The 20,302-nt window shown below is 42.9% G+C and overlaps 1 protein-coding gene across 2 annotated transcripts; it reads left to right on the plus strand.

Annotated features, from left to right (window-relative positions):
- The first annotated feature begins 4,628 nt into the window (after positions 1–4,628).
- Positions 4,629–20,055, plus strand: LOC147896891 (7-deoxyloganetin glucosyltransferase-like). 2 transcript variants are annotated; one of them, XM_087381120.1, is made up of 4 exons: positions 4,629–5,085; positions 5,501–5,614; positions 17,932–18,373; positions 18,563–20,055. In XM_087381120.1, exons 1-4 carry the CDS (start codon positions 5,011–5,013, stop codon positions 19,498–19,500), a joined length of 1,569 nt encoding a protein of 522 aa, XP_087237246.1. In that variant the 5' UTR covers positions 4,629–5,010; the 3' UTR covers positions 19,501–20,055. The 2 variants fall into 2 exon arrangements, with proteins under 2 accessions (XP_087237246.1, XP_087237247.1); XM_087381121.1 differs by lacking the exon at positions 5,501–5,614.
- Positions 20,056–20,302: the final 247 nt, after the last annotated feature.

Consider the following 20,302-nt stretch of genomic DNA (forward strand, 5'->3'; position numbering starts at 1 on the left):
AATGCAAACAATAATGCTGAATGCTACTACTGTGGTAAAATGGGTCATATGGTTAAAGATTGCTATAAAAAGCAGAATGACATCATGACTAGAAAATTGTAGCAAGGCAATTATGCATCCTCTAGTAGACAGGGTGATGACAGAAATGAGCATCTATTTATGGTGCAGCACATGACCAATTCTGTGACAAGTGTAGAAGAAAGCAATGATGTGTGGTATGTTGACTCAGGTGCATCAAACCACATGACAAGTCATGTAGAATGGATGCAGGATGCAAGGAAAATGGAAAAACTAGGATTTGTGGAGACTGGTGATGATACTGCACATTCTATTGTGCAGATTGTTAAAATTCCTTTGTCTATGCAGGATGGGAAAAGGAAATACCTGTCTAATGTATTTCATGTCCCGAATATCACCAAGAACCTGGTTTCTGTTTGTCAAATGGTTGAGCAAGGCTTGTAGGTCAGATTTAGTCCTCATGGATGCTTTGTTGAGGATATGAAAAATAAAGGTCGCTTGATAGCAAAAGGGAAGAAGAAGGGCAGGATGTTTACGTTGGATGCGGACATGCCTGAATTGAGTGCAGTAATGTTTGCACATGGGACCGGTGTAGTTGCAGATATTGATATCTGGCATAAACGCATTGGATATGTTAATGTACAGGGACTTAAATTAATGCAGGCCCAAAACATTGTTGCAGGATTGCCTAAGTTCAAGGTTGCCAAAATGCATAAGGTATGTGAATCTATCAATTTGGAAAACAGGCAAGGAAACCATTTCCTAGACATGTTCAAGAGAGTAAGAGGCCATTGGAATTAATCCACTCTGATGTGTGGACTACTAAAGCTACATCTATTGGAGGCTGTCATTATTTTGTCACTTTTATTGATGACTACAACATAAAAGTTTGGGTGTATTTTATGAAAAAGAAAAGTGAGTGTTTGGGCATTTCAAAGCTTTTAAAGCTATGGTTGAGAAAGAAACAAGGCTGCAAATAAAATGCCTAAGGTCAGATGGAGGGGGAGAGTACCTCTCAAATGAGTTTGCAAGGTTCCTACAGGAGCATGGCATAAAGCAGCAATATTCATGTAGTCATGCCCCATAGCAAAATGGACTTGCAAAAAGGAAAAACAGGCATATTGGAGAGGTATCTCATGCCATGCTCAATGAAAAAGACCTGCCATATTATTATTGGGCTGAAGCAGTTGCTACAGCAGTCTACATAATGAACAGGACTCCCACTGCAGCAATACATGGCATGACGCCAGAGGAGAGGTATACTGGTAGGAAACCAGATACTTCTCATTTGAAAGTTTTTGGTTGTATTGCCTATGTTCATGTGCCAGATGAGTTGAGATCCAAGTTGGATCCAAAAGCTGAGAAGTGCATCTTTATTGGTTATTCTCTATAGTAGAAAGGGTATAGATGCTATAACCCTTCTACTCGTAAGTTTACAATGAGTAGAGATGTTGTTTTTGATGAGATGAGCAGTTGGTATAAACCAGTAAATGTGATTGATGATGTAGATGCACAAAATGGTAATGTTGCATAGAATTCACAGCAGCAATCACAAAATATTAGTGGATTTGTAGTGTCCTCTAGCAGTGGTTCACATACTTCACCATGGACAGGTAGATTGAAATCAGGAGGATCTCCTCAAAGCAATGCAGATAGTGGTATGCAAGTATCACGAAAAGGAAAAGAGAAAGTAGATCAGCCCATGGTTGATGTGAATGCAGGTCACTCTTATGTGGATGGTGAATCCAGTGGCTGAGAACAGAGCCTTGATAATGAGTTGGGTATTCCTTCTGTTGTTACACCTGGAGTAAGGAAGACAAGGGATGTTTTGAGAGCACCTGGTAGTGAGCCTGCCAACATGTGCCCCAAATTCTGGCTAGGTTCTTTCTTCTCTTTCTTGCGCCAGGCACTCTACTATTATCATCTTGTAATATGACGCAAAGTTTGCCTTCAAACATACCAAGGGAGATAGATTGAGGCTAAAAATCAGCCAAGTCTCCCCCAGCTAACTTCCCTAACCGAAGAAAAGCCATGCTCATAAAATGTCCTATGTCAACCAGTGTTGCGGTTGTTAGCATTCTCTCTCTCTCTCTCTCTATCTCTCTCTCTCTCTCTCTCTCTGCCCATAAAAAGTATAAGATCTGATACACAATAAGAGGAGATATTATGATGTAAAGAAGCAGACAAGTAATGTATTGAAATTTGCCAAACAACCCAAGAGAGCATGCACATATATAAAAGGGGGACACACTAATATAGTAGGGGATTTCACAATGGAAGAACTGTTGGCTTACACTAAGCAATGTACACCCATATAAATGCTTTACCCATGTCCACAATCAGACAAAAGCATGTAACGAAGCAAGGCAGTGATTAAAGAAACTTCGAAATGGCAAAGCATCAGATGCATCACATATATTCACAAATGCTGAAATAGAGCAGTCCTAATGTAAGAGCATGGATGCATAGAATGCTTAACCAAGAGCATTCAATCAAAAGATGGCAAGAAAATTGGATAAAAGCACTCCACAAAGGAGAGGACAGAAATCAGCTTACTAACTACTACACAATCATTGTCAGGTCCAATATTAAAAAACTCTTGGGTAGCATGATAGAACATCAAATTAGCACATGGGCTAAAATTGCAGGGCAAAGGACCACTCGAGAGGTTGGTTTCAAAACCATGGCATATAACAATTGATCATCTTGTTACAAGGGTCTGCCCTGGTTTGTTGCTTTGTGGATTTTAAAAAAGCATTTCACACTGTACCTTGAGATAAACTTAGGTCCATAATGGAACAAATTGGTGTATCGACATTATTAATGGCAGCAATAGCCGAAAGTAAAGTGCAAATAAAAAACACAAGCAGGTTTCTTTGAGGATTTCTATAGCACTATGGGAATTAAACAAGTTTGTATAAGGTTTTCCATTAGTCTCATAGACCCATTGGTCTTTCCGAAGACTTTAATAAACTCTCTCTCTCTGATGTAAAAGAACATTGAATTGCAACATCTCATTAGCCATGTTTTAAAGAGATTTGATCGAGCGACAATGATAAAAAAGAAGTATGAATTGCAATATCTTGCATTTTTCCTAAATTGCAACATTAATTAATGACACCAATGTACATCACGATACCACCTCTTCTTCCAAGTTGCTAGAATTCAATTCAGGATGTGTAAGTACATGAACATCATGCAAGGGATCAAGAAGATTTGTGTGTACCCACTTTGGCATTTCACCTTCACTACACACCCCCTTTACATCATCCAACACTCTACCATTTGCATAGAGGTATACTTAGAGCTTCTCTCATCTCTCTGATGTCAATTGGTTCCTTGTTACGAAATGCACAAACTTGTAGTTACTCCAATTTCATTCACTAGAGGAGTTGCTTCAAGGTTATGATAATAACTTCATGGCCAAGGCTTGCAAATGAGGCATGGATGCTCCACACTCTTCCCACCATCTCCATGGTGGCATATCTTTGGCAAATTCTTTGATTCCTGGATAGGAAAACAATCCCCCTCTATCTCGAAAAGTTGAGAGTTCCTTAACAGCAGAGGCATACTCCATCCTATCCTCAAATAAAGGTCCAAGAAAATCATGCCATGACTATATAATCTGTACATCTATCTCTGTACAATATTCCCACCACTGCGGATCTAATTTATGGGTGGCATAGTGAAGAGAGTTGTGGGTGTGATTCCATTGTTTTTGCACCATCTTTTGCAATAGGGTTGGTCGAGTCAAATTGTAACCACCTTTGCCCGACCTTGCATCTTCCATGAGAAAGTGCTAAAGACAAGTATGATTTTCATCAAATGTTACATTAGTTTTAAATCATGTGTCTCGTATATAAAATTGGTGGATACTAATGGCTGTCCCAACTTTTCCAATTCTCGAAAGGGGGAGTGAGATGGTGAGGACAAAGCCCTAGGAGGTGGTCATGTGTGAGAGAGCAGGTGGTCAAGAGGGGATGGGTAGCTAACAAGGCGTCAGGAGGGAAGCACATAAGGTGCAAAGTGGACTCTCTTGGTTTGTTAGAGATTTTCTTGGTGAGCGTAGTGCTTAGTTCGGTGCAGGGTGTGGGGGGAGAGTCTAGTAAGGGTAGCGTTGAGGTTGTGCTCCAAGCTAGGTCTTGGGAGGGCGGTAAGGGACAGTTTGGTTCAGGATAGGGTGAGTCTATGTCTGCTTTTGTTGTTTTGGGGGGGAGGGTGAGAAGGCATCAGTCGGTGAAGAGTGTAGTCCTGCGTTTCCTTCCAATGAGGGTGAAGGTGTTAAGGTGGTGTCTCCATCATGGGGGGGTGGATCAATAGGGCCAGATACTAAGAAAGGTCAAGAGGTGGGGAAGACGTGCGTGTTGAGTCGGTAACAGCTAAGGTGAAAGGAGGGTTCTCTGAGCTTTCTAGAGAGGATACATGGTCGATTCTTCATGAAGATATCATGTGAAGGGAGAATGAACCTACAAGGAAGGATCTCCGAGAAAATGGTAACAAGCACAATGTGGTGTGCAAGCTTCACTTTGATAGTATTAATCTAGAACTAGAGAAATTGATGCATCATGGGGTTGACTTATTTTTTATTGGGAGAATTTCATCGTTGGCTAAACTTTGGGAATTCATGGTCTTCGAGTGTTGTACACTGGTGTACTTATTTTTTACTGGGAGAGTTTCGTTGTTGGCTGAACTTTAGGAATTCATCATCTTCCAATGTGAGATAGGGTGGTAAGGGATAGCTTGGTTCGGGACAGGGTGAGTCTATGTCTGCTTTTGTTGTTTTGGGGAGGGAGGGTGAGAAGGCGTCGGTGGGTGAAGAGTGTAGTCCTGGGTTTCCTTCCAAGGAGGGTGAAGGTGTTATGGTTGTGTCTCCATCGTGGGGGGGTGGATTATTGGGGCCGCATATTGAGAAAGGTCAGGAGGTGGGGAAGACGTACCTTGAGTCGGTAATGGCTGAGGTGAAAGGAGGGTTCTCTGAGATTTCTAGAGAGGATGCACGGTCGATTCTTCATCAACATATTGTGCGAAGGGAGAATGAACTTGCAAGGAAGGAGCTCCAAGAAAATGGTAAGAAGCATAGTGTGCTGTGTAAGGTTCACTTTGATAGTATTAATTCACACTGGAGAAATTGGTGCACCATGGGGTTTACTTATTTTTTACTAGGAGAGTTTTGTCATTGGCTGAACTTTGGGAATTCATGGTCTTCGAGTGTGGTATGCCTCCGGAGTGTTATTCTGGTTTTTTAGGAAAGTATTTTTGCTTCTAAGCTATGTCTCTGAGAAAGTCTGCAATGCACTACTTGGAAGGGCTTTTATGTTTTTAGGAGCTACTATTCTGGTGTTACAGTGGTCACTGGCTTTCAATATCGATGAATTTCTTTACAAAGATTATCCGATTTGGGTTGACTTTCTGAGAATGCCTACGTGGATGGGTAGTGAGTTGGGTAGGGTGGTTGAGTCGTAAGGTTTTGGTCATCCTGTAGTCGGCCCAGACAGAGTTTGGAACAAAGAAAGCTTGGATTCTTTGGAACATGAGTCAACCAATTCCTAATTTTGTCGAGGTGCAAGTGTTGGCGGAGTCGATGGTCACACAGAAGGTACACTTCGGTCCATTTCCAGATTCATGTTTCATTTGTAAGAAAACTGGCCATTTTTTCAGGGCTTGCTCAAAACTGGAGGAAAACACAAGGGTTGCTCGAGGGGACAAGATAGTGTGAAGATAGTGGGAGAGAGGGAAGGAGTCTCACTTGCAGCTTTCTCACATACACAATGGGGGAATACACACAAAAGTGGAGGCTAAAAACAGTTTTCCTCTTCTTAGTTGTGTAAGCCAAAAGAACTCTAGTACAAAGAAATAGAAGAACCCTATATGTGGGTCTCAAACCAAACTCAACTAACTAAGGTGGCATACTAACTGAGCCACGAACTAGTGTAGATAAGGATAGCTGTCATCCAGCTATTATTCGTGGGCGGTGTACCAACCGCATCTGTAGCTAACAAGTCGGTGACATAAATGCACAACGGTCACCCTGGCATATCGCGAGTGGAGCTTGATATCTCAACACTCCCCCTCGAGCTCAATCCCAATTCCTGCACAACCAAGCAGGTCTTTGAACTTGCGCAGCTTCTCTACGCCCAATGCCTTCGTGAATATGTTAGCTACCTGATCCTCTGTGCTGACATAAACTAGATCAATAAGACCTAGTAAAACCTTCTCCCGCACATAGTGATAATGCACCTCAATATGCTTTGTTCTAGCATGATAGACTGGGTTATTTGCCAAGTGTATACTGCTCATGTTGTCACAATAAATGATAACTGGCCCATCTGTAGACTGATGCATATCATAGAGTAGCTTATGCAACCAAGCTACCTCACATGCAGCCATTGCTACACCCCTGTACTCAGCCTCTGTGCTCGACAAGGCAACTGTAGGCTATTTCTTGCTGCTCCAAGTGACTACTCCCAAAAGAGAACACATATCCACTGGTAGATCGTCTATCAGAAATACTACCAGCCCAATCAGCATCAGTGTATCCATGCAACTGTATCTGAACCCCAGCCTCATAAAATAGTCCATACTGCAATGTGGACTTCACATACCTGAGTATGCGTCTAGCTGCATCCAAATGCGGTTTCCTTGGAGCCTGCATAAACTGACTTACCAACCCAACAGCATAGCTCAAATTTGGCCTGGTAATAGTCATGTAAATCAAACTTCCTACTATGCGTCTGTACATAGTAGGGTCTTCCAGAAGCTCACTTGCATCTACGCTCAGCTTCACATTCTGCTCCAAAGGAACTGAAATAGGCTTACAGCCTGTCATCCCATATTTGGACAGCATGTCCAATCCATACTGCCTCTGCAAGAGCTGTATCCCACTTGGTGATCTAATCACCTCAATGCCCAAGAAATAACGCAGCTCTCCCAAATCCTTTATCTCAAACTTCTGCCTCAATAACATTTTCACATGAAGGATATCTTCATCACTATCACCTGTGATGATCAAATCATCAACATAAATGACAAGCAGCATAATCCCTTTCTCTGTTTTTCTCAAAATCTGCCTTGGAAATCTGAAAGCCAATAGTGACAAGATACTGTCCTATCTTGTCAAACCATGCTCTAGGTGCTTGCTTCAAGCCATACAAGGCTTTCTTCAACTTGTAAACAAACTCAAGATGAATAGCATGAACATAACCTGCTGGCTGCTCCATAAAGACCTCTTCTTGCAAATCACCATGCAAGAAGGCATTCTTTACATCCATCTGATGTAAAGACCATCCCTTTGATGCAGCCATAGCAATGGCTGCTCTTACGGTTGCCATCCTTGCAACCGGGCTGAAAGTTTCTTCATAATCAATGCCATATGTCTGTGCATATCCCTTGACAACTAATCTTGCCTTGTATCTATTCACAGAACCATCTGCATTGTGCTTGATCTTATAAACCCACTTACAACCAATTGCATTCTTGTCTTTAGGCAAAGGCACCAATTCCCATGTAGCATTTGCATCCAAGGCATCCATTTCTTCATCCATGGCTTTCTCCCATTTTTCATTTCCCATGGCTTGCTCAAAAGAAGTGGGTTCTGGTTCCTGTATCACTTTGACCATATAGGCATAGTGAATGGCTGTAAATCCATCATATTTCAGCCTATCCACAGGATACCTAACCCTGGTAGACCTGCGCAAAATAGGCTCACTTCCAGGTGCTCTCAAAACATCCCTGGTCTTCCTTACTCCAGGTGTAACAACAGAAGGAATACCCAACTCATCATCAATGCTCTGCTTTGAGCCACTGGATTCACCATCCACATAAGAGTGACCTGCATTCACATCAAACATGGGCTGATCTACCTTCTCTTTTCCTTTTCGTGATACCTGTGTACCACTATCTGCATTGCTTTGAGGAGATTCTCCTGATCTCAATCTACCTGTCCATGGCGAAGTATGTGAACCACTGCTAGAGGACACTGCAGGTCCACTGATATTTTATGATTGCTGCTGTAAATTTTGTGCAGCATTACTATTTTGTGCATCTACATCAATCATCACATTTACTGGTTTATACCAGTTGCTCATCTCATCAAAAACAACATCTCTGCTCACTGTGAACTTACGTGTAGAAGGGTTATAGCATCTATACCCTTTCTGCTGCAGAGAATAACCAATAAAGACGCACTTCTCAGCCTTTGGATCCAACTTGGACCTCAACTCATCTGGCACATGAACATAGGCAATACAACCAAAAATTTTCAAATGAGAAATGTCTGGTTTCCTACCAGTATACATCTCCTCTGGCGTCATGCCATGTATTGCTGTAGTGGGAGTCCTGTTCATTGTATAAACTGCTGTAGCAACTGCTTCAGCCCAATAATAATATGGTAGATCTTTTTCATTCAGCATGGCCCGAGATACCTCTCCAATATGCCTGTTTTTCCTTTCTGCAATTCCATTTTGCTGTGGGGTATGACTGCATGAATATTGCTGCTTTATGCCATGCTCCTGCAGGAACCTTGCAAACTCATTTGAGAGGTACTCTCCCCCTCCATCTGACCTTAGGCATTTTATTTGCAGGGCTATTTCTTTTTCAACTATGGCTTTAAAAGCTTTGAAGTGCCCAAAGACTTCACTTTTCTTTTTCATAAAATACACCCAAAGTTTTCTGCTGAAGTCATCAATAAATGTGACAAAATAGTGACAACCTCCAATAGATGCAGCTTTAGTAGTCCACACATTAGAGTGGATTAATTCCAATGGCTTTTTACTCTCTTGAACATGCTTAGGAAATGGTTTCCTTGCCTGTTTTCCAAATTGACAGGCTTCACACACCTTATGCATTTCTGCAACCTTGAATTTAGGCAATCCTGCAAGAATATTTTGGGCGTGCATTGATTTAAGTCGCTGTACATTAACATGACCAATGCGTTTATGCCAGATATCAATATCTGCAACTACACCGGTCCCATGTGCAAACATTGCTGCACTCAATTCAGGCATGTCCACATCCAGCGTAAACATCCTGCCTTTCTTCTTTCCTTTTGCTATCAAGCGACCATTATTTTTCATATCCTCAACAAAACATCCATGAGGATTGAATCTGACCTGTAAGCCCTGCTCAACCATTTGACCAACAGAAACCAGGTTCTTGGTGATGTTCGGGACATGAAATACATCAGACAAGTATTTCTTTTTCCCATCCTGCATAGACAAAGGAATTTTGCCAATCTGCACAATAGGATGTGCAGTATCATCACCAGTCTCCACAAATCCTGGTTTTTCCATTTTCCTTGCATCCTGCATCCATTCAGCATGACCTGTCATGTGGTTTGATGCACCTGAGTCAACATACCACACATCATTGCTTTCCTCTGCACTTGTCACAGAATTTGTCATATGCTGTACCATAAACAAATGTTCATTTCTGTCATCACCCTGTCTACTAGAGGATGCATAATTGCCTTGCTGCAATTTTCCATTCATAATGTCATTCTGCTTTTTGTAGCAGTCTTTAGCCATATGCCCCATTTTACCATAGTAGTAGCATTCAACATTGCTGTTTGCATTTTGGCCTCTCTGCCATCCACCACGACCTCTTTGGCTCCCCCTGCCTCTAGAGTTACCACGTCCTCCTGCATAGGAGTGGTTTTCTTGAGTTTGCTGCATATTCTGATTTCTACCACGGCCTCCAGATCAGCCTCCTCTACCTCTGTCTCTACCCCTTCCAGCATTTGAGTAGAAGACAGTTTCTTTTGAGGTTCCTCCTGAAGAAGATGCACCACCATTTCTCTGCTCTCCAGAAATTAGAAGAGCAATCAAATCCCTAAAAATCAGGAAATTTTTCACGGACGGCAATGGATGTCCGGAACTGTGCATAATCCTTTCCTAGACCATTCAAGGTCACAGAAACTAAATCGTCATCATCCACTGGTGACCCAATGGAAGCAAGTGCATCCGCAATTTTCTTCACCTTCTTGTGGTAGTCATTGATGCTCATATTTTCTCTCTGCACATTGTGCAGCTCCTGCTTGAGCTGCATTTTCCTGGCTTGCGTATTTGTGCTGTACATTTTAGCCAAAGTATCCCATGCCACATTTGGCGTACTTGCATCCTGAATATGCACAATCATTGAATCTGAAATACTGATAGATAGCCAGTACATAACTTTTCTGGCTCTCTCATGCCATCCTTTAAATGCCTGCATTTCCTGTTGATTGGGAACATTAGGAAGAACCGGTTCTTCTTCATTTCCTGTAATGAACTCCCAGTAGCCTTTTCCCATAAGGAAATTCGTCATTCTAAACTTCCATGCTTGGAAGTTGTTCTTGTCAAGATTTTCAGTGACAATCTGTGAAAGAGAATCAAACGTCATTACAGAACACTGCAAAATATTTTGTCACTGCAAAAAACACAGCTTTTGCCTCCCAAGGGCATATCTGCAAACCTGACGAAAGTGGTTTTTTTTACCACACAGTCACTTCCTAGTGACGATTTTGCATCAACAGGCAATAAGGATGATTCTGCAACTCCCAATATCTCTGCGCACAGGCATACGATGCAATTTTTGTGGTAACTTTTCACCGACCTGCAGAACAGTGGTCGCACAGCAAAAACAGGCCCTCTTTTTGAGTGCCTGCGAAGAACTTCCGCCTCCAAAACGGGCCCCGAAATGACCTCGAATCAAAGAAATAAAGTCACCCAGGGCTTTGCCCTATCCCACAGCATATAATGCCCTCTCGCCACACCGCGAAGGGCGTCTCAATCTGAGACAATGCACTCTTGCACTTCCGGCTGTGCTACCTGTAGAAATTTGCTCCCAAACTCGAAAAAGGAAAGCAACACTAGTCCTCTTACCAGGACACTGCGAACTTGGTTTGCTTTCTTGAGCTCCTTACCACGAACAAGGCTCTGATACCATGTGAAGATAGTGGGAGAGAGGGAAGGAGTCTCACTTGCAGCTTTCTCACATACACAATGGGGGAATACACACAAAAGTGGAGGCTGAAAACAGTTTTCCTCTTCTTAGTTGTGTAAGCCAAAAGAACTCTAGTACAAGGAAATAGAAGAACCCTATATGTGGGTCTCAAACCAAACTCAACTAACTAAGGTGGCATACTAACTGAGCCACGAACTAGTGTAGATAAGGATAGCTGTCATCCAGCTATTATTCGTGGGCGGTGTACCAACCGCATCTGTAGCTAACAAGTCGGTGACATAAATGCACAACGGTCACCCTGGCATATCGCGAGTGGAGCTCGATATCTCAACAGATAGAACATGCTAGGGACAAGCCTGCTGATCTGGTGAAGGTTGTGGTTCTGCAATTTGGGGAGGTGGAGTGTATTAAGCAACCAGTGGTATAGGAAGCTAAGGATGTGCAAAGGCTAGCTAGGATTGATCTAGATGTTGAAGTTGGACAATCGGGAAAAGGTACTAACCGAAATACTAGTGCGAACGAGGAGGTATGGCTGGAGGTGGGGAAAAAAGGCTATGTTTGTTAAAGATGGGGTGGGGGATAAGCTTTGGAGGGAGTCTTGGGGAGGTATACAGGAAAGGATGGTTGAAGGTGTTATGGTGCTGCAGAATGTTGATGAGCAGCCTATGGGTGTGCAGGAGCAGGTGGTTTTTGCTAATAGAGAAGAAGAGATGCTTGAGGCTAATGTTAAGAAAAGAATTTTGGAGGAGAGGGTGTCAAACTGTAAAGGGAAAATGGATGAGGGTTATGTGCAGTATCAAGTCAAGATTATGCCTAAACAAATCAAGAATTTGGCTAGGCCCTATTGGCCAGGGAGGCAAGGAGATATAATGCCATTGCTCACAAGGTGGTAAAGAAAGTATCTCTATAGTATCTTGAAATGTCCAAGGGGTTTTTTATAAGAAGAAGCAGAATGCGTGTTTAGAAGTGGCCAGAAGATGGAATGCGGATGTGATTTTGTTGCAAGAGTTGAAGCTTGGCCTGGATGCCGGCTTGTGGATGGCATTTACTAAATTTCAGTGTGTAGTACATGAATTGTTTCGTGATGATTTGGGATGCTATTTGGCTGTAGGGGTTTGGGTTAAGAGTTGTTGTTTTAATATTGGGAATATATACGCCCCTAATGCACTAGGGGAAAGAGTAGAGCTTTGGAAGTTGATTAGGGAAAAGTGGACAAGGGAGAGGTGGATTCTTGGAGGGGACTGAAACATGGTGGTGTCAAATGCTAATAGGTTGCAAGAAGGTAGAGAGATGGTAGGAGTGGATGCGACGGAGTGGGAACTTCTGTGTATGGATAAAGGATTTACTGATTGTGCAGAAATTGACCTAGAAAGGTTGTATGTTTCGGAGGGGGCATGGTGGATGTCAACTCCCATGGTGGGTAAGTGGCTCTCACTCTAGTTTATCTGATCATGTTCCTGTGGAATGGTGGTTTTCTATCTCGGGTGAAGTGGGAAGGTTTATGGATATCCCGTACAAGTTTGATAAAAATTTGATGGTATTGGAGATGTTTTGTTTTGAAATAAAGAGAGTGTGGAGAGATGCAATAGCAGGGATGGAAGACCTTGTGACTAGATGGGATGTTGCCATACGTGCTGTGTTGGGATTTGCTAACCAATAGGATATTCAAGTTAGAATGCAGAAAATGAAATCTTTTTCAGTGGTAACTCATTGTTGGAGCTCATTGAAAGCTATAGTGGATGATTCTCCCAATGACATAGTGATGTCATGTTTGTTGTTGGAAATATAAGAATATTTGAGGATGCTTAAGTTGGAAAGGGCTAATGGGGCTAGAGTGCAGAGTCGCTTAATATGGTTGGAGTTAGGGGACTACCTGTCTATATATTTTTTTCTATCAGTGAAGAAGAAGCAGTCTATAGAAGCGGTGGACAGAGTGATGGATGCGGAGGGTAGGATACATAAGGACTTTTGGCATATAGCGGATGTTTTTTGTAAGGAATTGTCAAGCATTATTGAGTCACCAGGGAAGGTGGATAATGAGTGGAATTTGCAGACGGATCTATTTCTCTAGGTGGTGATTTCATAGGTGTCTCTTGTGTAGTAGAGAGCTTGGATAGACCCTTGAATGAGAATGGGCTTAAAGAGGATCTTGATAGTTTAGAAAAGGATAAAGCCCCTGGCCTAGATGGGCTTACTGTAGAATTTTATGTGGCAGTTTGGGATCTGATTAAGGTGGAGTATGTACTGGTGGTGCATAAAGCAGAGAGGGATGATCTCAAAAGATGTCAATGTGGGTTTGGTTAATTTGTTCCCAAAGTGTCCAAACAGATTGAAGGTTGGGGATTGGAGGCCCATTATGATGTTAAACACATCGTATAAAATTGTGGCCAAGGCATTGGCTTTAAGAATTAGAGAGGTATGCGCCAAAATAGTTGATAGAGAGCTAAATGGTTTGATTAGAGGAAGGGACATATATGAGAACATTCTTAATGTTGCAATAGTTAATGATTTTGCAGTGCAATCAGATAATAAATATTTCTTACTAGGCTTTGATTTTGACAAGGCCTACGATAGAGTCTGGTGGGACTTCATGCTAAAGATGTTAGCAAAGTTGGGGTTTTGGGAAAGTTTGTGTAAAATGGTAAAAGCATTGTTTGGTAATGCATCTGCAGTATTGTGTTTAAATGGGAGAGCTATTGGTCGGTACGATCTTTATAGGTCGATGAGGCATGGGTGTCCCTTGGTGCCTTTTTTGTTTGCTTTGTGCACAATGCCGTTGATTGGGTACATTAAAGAGAATATGGCGAATGGGAGGATCAAGGGAGTGGAGCTCCCATCTAGTAAGCAGTTTTGTGCACAGCTTTTTGCTGATGACATGATCACCATGGTGGCAAAGTGCTAGAATTCAGTTAGCTGTATGAATGTAATCTTGGAGGACTTCTGTACTACTTCTGATTCGTTGTGCACCTGGCCAAAGTCTTTCATTTTGAGGACAGATGTAAGTCCTGCCCTTGAGTGGTTAAATTATGTTCCGGGTGAGAGGGTGGAGAGACATACTCTGATCAGATATCTGGGGGCTCCCCTTGGAATAGGGGTGACTTTAAGGCAAAGGTTTGAGTGGTTTTGGGAGAAAATTAAGGGGAAATTGCAACGCTGGTATGGAGTTACTATGGGCTTGAATGCTCATGTCCTTATTTTGAAGCATGTGCTATCTGCATCCACAACATATCGTATGTCTCTGTGGAGGTTTAAGGAGTCTTTTTGAGTTGAGATTGAGAGACTATTCAGAGCCTTTTTGTGGGTGGAGGAAGGTGGCAGTAGAAGATGGCACTATGTTCTATGGGAGGCTTTAAAGGCTCCTAAAGCGGGGGTCTAGGTGTTCTAGATGCGGAGTATAAGAATGTGGCATTGTTGGTGGCAAAATGGCTCCCTAGATTGTTTGAGAGAAATGCTCCATGTTTGGAATGTGTTACAAGGTTTGTAGAGAAGGGAGTTGGTAGGAAAGTGGGAACGTGGAAGGATAAGAATTGGTATGACCGTATTTGTTTGTGGTTTCCATTGAAGATCAAGGGCTCAGATTTAGTGGCGAGACTGGTACATGCTTGGAAGGTATGTGGACAATTCTTTAAGTGGAATGGCTGTGCTAGTCTCACGGGTGACTCCAACTTGTATTAGAATATTTGGTGGTCTAAAGTAGTGTCGATTAATGGACAGTCGATGGCAATTTTGGATCTTCCAAGGGCTAAATCCCTTCAGAACAAAGGCATTGTATCTTGGATTCATCTGTGGAGCCAAAGGAGGGCAGAGTGGAAGATGGTGAGGAGTCTGTCAGAGTGCTTCTTCTTAAATGATAGAGAGGAAAGGTTGCTGTTGGAGGTCCTAGAAAGGATTCCTGAGGAGTGGCCACCTAACACAATTATATCTTTGGGTTGGCATGTAAATCAGTGGTGTGTGGGGAAGACAGTTCTTCGGACGAGGACGGTGACATTGTATATAGAGTTTTGATCCATGATTGAACCTTATATGATCATATAAACCTCAAGTGGAAACTTAGGAGGTCACCTAGATGGTGGGCTGACAGGATCAAGGAAGTGTGGAGGCCATGTAAGATGGGCAAGGCTTGCTTTTTGTTATGGAAAGCTATGCATCTGTGATTGCCACTTTGTTCCAGAGTAGCGAGATGGAAGGATGTCAATGTGTGTTGCCCATTATGTAGGAGAGATAAAGAAGATGTTTCGCATCTGTTTTGGGTGTGTCTGGTGGTGAAAAGAGTATGGAGCTATCTGGCGGGAGCAAGAAGAGTTGGCATTATGGGCAGCTTCAATCTGTATGATAAAAGGAAACTGATTCTTTTGGGGGAGAGCAGAGGTCTCTCGTCGATACTTGCAGCATGTTGGCCTTTCATCAGAGCTGCTATGTTCCTTGGGATGTGGTCTGTCAGAAATAGGACAGTATTTGAGAGGGGGGTGAGTCTTGGGTATGTGGAGGAGGCTATTGTAAGAGCTGCCAGGATGGATTTGCTGGATACGGGTCTATTGTAACCTCTATGGATGGGTTGATTAGTAAGAATATGAAGAGATTAGCAGATAGTTTGTGAGGAGCTGCTTGCAGCGCAGGTCGTGGGCAGGGTGCCTGTAAATTTGACCATCTTTGTATATTGTATATTTTTGTTCCTATGTTAATACAAGTTGGCAGCTTTCTTTATTTAAAATAATAATAATAATAATTGGTGGATACTAGAAGTCACCTTTTTTTGTAATTGCAAAATAGGGCAGGTAATAAAAGCTGCCCTTTTTGTCCATTTTGGAGCAAAAAAGTGGAAAGACTACATGCCACCCTTTCCTATAAGTGCAAAAAAAAAGGGTGGATACTAGAGGCCATCCCTTTTTGTCACTACAAAAAAAGAGTAGCCAAGAAAAGCTGTCCTTTCTTTTCATTTTTGGAGGAAAAAAGGGTAGATACTAGAGGTTGTCCTTGTTGTGATTAGAAAAAAGGCAACAAAGAAAAGCGACCCTTTTTTGTGAGAAAAAGGTGACCATGGCTTTGGTCGTTCTTTTAGCCAATCAATTATGTTGGTCTCAATGATTAATCCTTCTAAAACGGCGACCTAGACATTGGCTACCCTTTAGGACCCCCCTTTTTGAGCCTTTTCTTGTAGTATCCTTTGCTAGTCCAGACAACAGAGCTGCTAACAATTATGGACATCAATCAATGCCCAACGAAGTGCCTTGTAGCATAACATGCAAGGCAGATGGGAACAAATACATTGTGCACAACATGCATACAAATCCACAAACATGGACCATCGCCTATGATAAAATCAATCAGGAAAAATTACGAACCTTTTTAGAAAACTTCACTATAGGCATACTAGCAAAAATAGACAAGGTAGATATGGCAATCACAATCAAACAAGAATTACCAGGGACTTTGATACAACAAGCAAAAAGGATACAACTACCTCAAAGGGCATCCTCCCTTATATAAATGATTCATTCGATTCTCTATATATACAAATTTCGGGAGCATCATATTGCCGCTATTTTTGAACAATTGTTTTATCTCTATTCCTTTTTATCATTGCCATTATATAAAACATTTCATTCTTGAAATTCAAAAACTCCCATCAATACCTTATGACTAAACATTTTACAAAATAGAACTACCAGCATTAGATTGGCAGTCCTAGACCATGTCAGGGCAGTGCTAGAACAGGCGGGGCCAATGTGCGACTGCCATGTGACAATCATGCAACACTTTTGGAGAAAGATCAGTCGGCAGATATGATCGGTACTCTCATGAGCATAGTTCAATTAGTAGCAGTGGCTCTTGAGGATCGACCATTTGAAGAACCGAGGATTGTGTTTGACTGAGGCAAAGCATCTAGCAAGGAAGCAAGGTGTTGTTGGACATGAATGTCCTAGCAATTGGGGGGAGGGCAAAATATGATGGGCCTATATCGAGAACTCATTGTAATGTCACACATGTATATATTACACGTAGATGCACTAGTAGATAGGTGGGATCAAATTTGCAGTTGGTGGGACGGCTATTTTTATTGGGCACTTGAGACAGGTGCTTTTGGAGGGTGGACGCCGGGCGGTCTGAATCCACCCTTAGATTCAAATATGATTTTTGAGGCCTAAGTGAAGGCAACGCTCAGTAGAAGCGAAAATACATGCTTATTTTTTATTTATTTTGGCCACGTTTTTGAGGGATTGTAATTGGTGCATGCCCCCAACATTTCTCTCTCCCTCTCTCTCTTTGTCTCCCTCATCCCTTTCAATTCTCCCTCTCTCTCTCTCTCTCTCATAGTTTTCAACTCATCATCTCCTCCCTCTTTTAACTATTTGGATCTCGGGGAGGCCTTATGAATGATTTATTATCATTCACCTGGCCACATCGAGTTTGGCGCATCTGGCTGTCAAAAGATACATGAATCTAAATCTGCATCTCTTGGATTCCCTAATTTGACGAATATTCGACGCAATTTTTTTTTCACGAAAGGTATGGGGGAGCTAGAGAAAGACTCGCGGGGCTGTGAGAGGGAGAGAGGTGAGTTGTGCGCGCACGAGCGAGAGAGAGAGCGCGCAGAGAAGACGAGACAAGATTTGTTTTCGGCGAGAGAAAGAGAGAGCGCGCGCTAGCGTAGCCTTCAGAAATTGGGACTTTTTGTGTGTGTGTGTGTGTGTGTGTCTGAGAGAGAGAGAGAGAGAGACAGAGAGAGGAAATTGGGTATGAGTGTGAGCGTATGTGTGGGTGAGAGAGCGCTATTATAGCCTTCAGAAAATTGGGATTCGTGTGTGTGGGAGAGAGTGAGAGAGCGCAAGCGAGCGAAGGGGGGGGGGGAAAGGGGAAACTGCATCTCTGTGTGTGTGTGTGTGTGAGAGAGAGAGAGAGAGAGAGAGAGATTTCTTAATGGGTACTTCAGGAGACTCCCAGAAGCACGTAGTAATGGTTCCCTACCCTGCTCAGGGCCATATCAACCCTTTCATGCAGCTCGCCAAGCAGCTGGCTTTCCGTGGGTTCACCATCACATTCGTCAACACCGAGCATAACCATACTCGCATCCTCAAATCGCAAACCAACACCTCCCTCCACCATGGCCTCGACATCCGCCTCGCGCAAATCCCTGATGGGTTGCCTCCAGATTACAACCGCATGGCAGACCTTGGCGTGCTCTCCAAAGCCATCGATGACAACATGCCAGCCCCCCTCCAAGCCCTCCTTGGCAAGCTCCTCGATCAACATCCTCGTCCTTCTTGTGTTTTCTCTGATGTCCTCATGTTGTTCACCCAAGATGTAGCTGACAGTTTTGGGCTTCCTAGAGTTGCTGTCTGGCTCCAATCTGCGGCAAGCTTTGCAGTCAACCTGCACGTTCCTCAGCTGATCCAGGAAGGCTACCTTCCCCTCAAAGGTATGCAGACATCAAAGTTGCACGAGGTGTCAACAGATCGATTAGCAATTGAACTTCTGCTAATGGATGTCGTTGGTATTCTATGCTTAAGAAGTAGCACTCTGCTGAATGTGTTCATTCCGTATAGGTAGCTCAAGTAGCTCTTCTTGTTGTGCTCTTACTTGCGTTCAGTTTTTGTCATGGATACAGAATATCCCAAGGGAAGGGCTGCAAAGGGCCTAATCACATGCATTCCGGGGCACCCTCCTCTTGCATCGCATGATTTACCCTCGTTTTTTCAAGTTGAAGATCTCTCGGACTACATGGTACAGTTTAAGCTCCGACCTTTTCAGCGACTCCACGAAGCAAAGTTTGTGCTGCTTAACTCTTTTTATGAATTGGAAACAGAGGTCATAGATGCCTTGCAACAGGAACATAGAGTTGTTCCAGCAGGGCCATTTCTTCCTCCTGCATTGTTGGGGATGGAAGACTCCCTTGACGAGAGAACAGGCACAGCCTTATGGCCAGAGGATAATGAATGTTTACCATGGCTGGACAGGCAAAAGATGGCCTCTGTTCTCTACATCTCATTTGGAAGCATAGCTAGTTTGTCCTCAGCTCAATTCAAAGAACTAGTCCTTGGTCTTGAGGCCAGCCAACAACCTCTCTTATGGGCGATTCGTCCAGATCTTAAGGATCGCATTGCATCAGCCCTTCCCCCAAGGTTTCTGGAAGGTGGTAGCAGCCAGGTGTATCTCACATCCTGGGCACCCCAGGCTCTGGTTCTCTCTCATCGTAGTGTGGGCGGTTTCTTGACACATTGTGGTTGGAACTCCACTTTGGAGAGCATAAGCATGGGAGTGCCCACGCTGTGTTGGCCGTATTTCGCAGATCAAATGCTGAATCGGAAGTGGATGGTGGAGGAGTGGAAAGTCGGAAAGGTTTTTGAACCCAACATTGACGGAATCGTTACAAAGGAAGAGGTGGAGAGGCTAGTCAGAATGCTGATGGAAGGGTCAGAAAGCATGGAAATGCGGGAAAGAGCAAGAGGGTTAAGAGATGCAGCCAGGAAGGCCATGCGGGAAAGTGGCTCTTCATTTGTAAATTTGCACAATGTTGTAGATGTCTTCCTTCATCCTGGGAGATGATTGACACTCTGGGTTTGAGGGCCTGGCATTTTTATGAAGATAGCTGCCGAGGTTAGTCTCAGCAAGGGATATGCCTCCCGTGCAAAACTCGACTTATTGGTTTACTTCAAACCTAAGCTACTCTTCTCTTGGAAAAGAGGGTGAACTCAGGCCATGGGTCTGGTGTATGCCTGCTCTCTTGCAATAGGAATGGTGTTCACTAGAATAATTACCAAGCCCATATGCATGAGGCAGCCCTAACTGTAAAATGTACTTGAATAAGCTCTGCCAAATCATCAACACCAAACATTGTGATAACTGAACGTACACAGGCATCAAATGATTCTGATCCTTCATCACTGTGGAAGGTCCACCTCTATAAATTTGTAGAGGCACACGAGTCATATTCTGGTGAACCAAGAGCCAGTATGAATGTAGAGGCTGATAAGTTGGTTAATCCTTGAGCAGAATCAAATTAAAAAGCCATCTTACAGGGTCAATGTATACCTCATCCGCTTAGGTTCAAGACAACCCTATCATGCTTGATTGCAGCATATGCTATTATGAAGATTTTTGTTGGGCTACTATTCATGAATAAGAATAATAGTAATGAAAGTTCAAATCAATGTTTTCTTGAAATGCATATTACACTCCTTGCCACAATGCATTTTAGCCTCACCATTGAACTAGCATAAGTATGTTTCAATTAGCAGTGCCGTTTCTTTCTCTTTCTTTTGCTACTAATAAGTTTAATCAGCTGTCCATAGATATAATTGTAACAGTCTGATGGTGGTTCAGAGAGCCTCATGGGGTGCAATTATCC

Source organism: Dipteris shenzhenensis, chromosome 11 (assembly GCF_047967505.1).
Source record: "Dipteris shenzhenensis isolate YYH24624 ecotype China chromosome 11, Dip_SZ_1.0, whole genome shotgun sequence".
Lineage (NCBI taxonomy): Eukaryota > Viridiplantae > Streptophyta > Polypodiopsida > Gleicheniales > Dipteridaceae > Dipteris > Dipteris shenzhenensis.

Bases quoted from the DNA above. Each gene is read 5' to 3' on its own strand.
- LOC147896891 (XM_087381120.1), top strand. From the start codon at position 5,011: ATGCACGGTCGATTCTTCATCAACATATTGTGCGAAGGGAGAATGAAC. The intron at 5,086-5,500 runs GTAAGAAGCATA...GTCATCCTGTAG, and splicing joins GAAGGAGCTCCAAGAAAATG to TCGGCCCAGACAGAGTTTGG. The intron at 5,615-17,931 runs GTACACTTCGGT...TACCCTGCTCAG, and splicing joins AGTCGATGGTCACACAGAAG to GGCCATATCAACCCTTTCAT.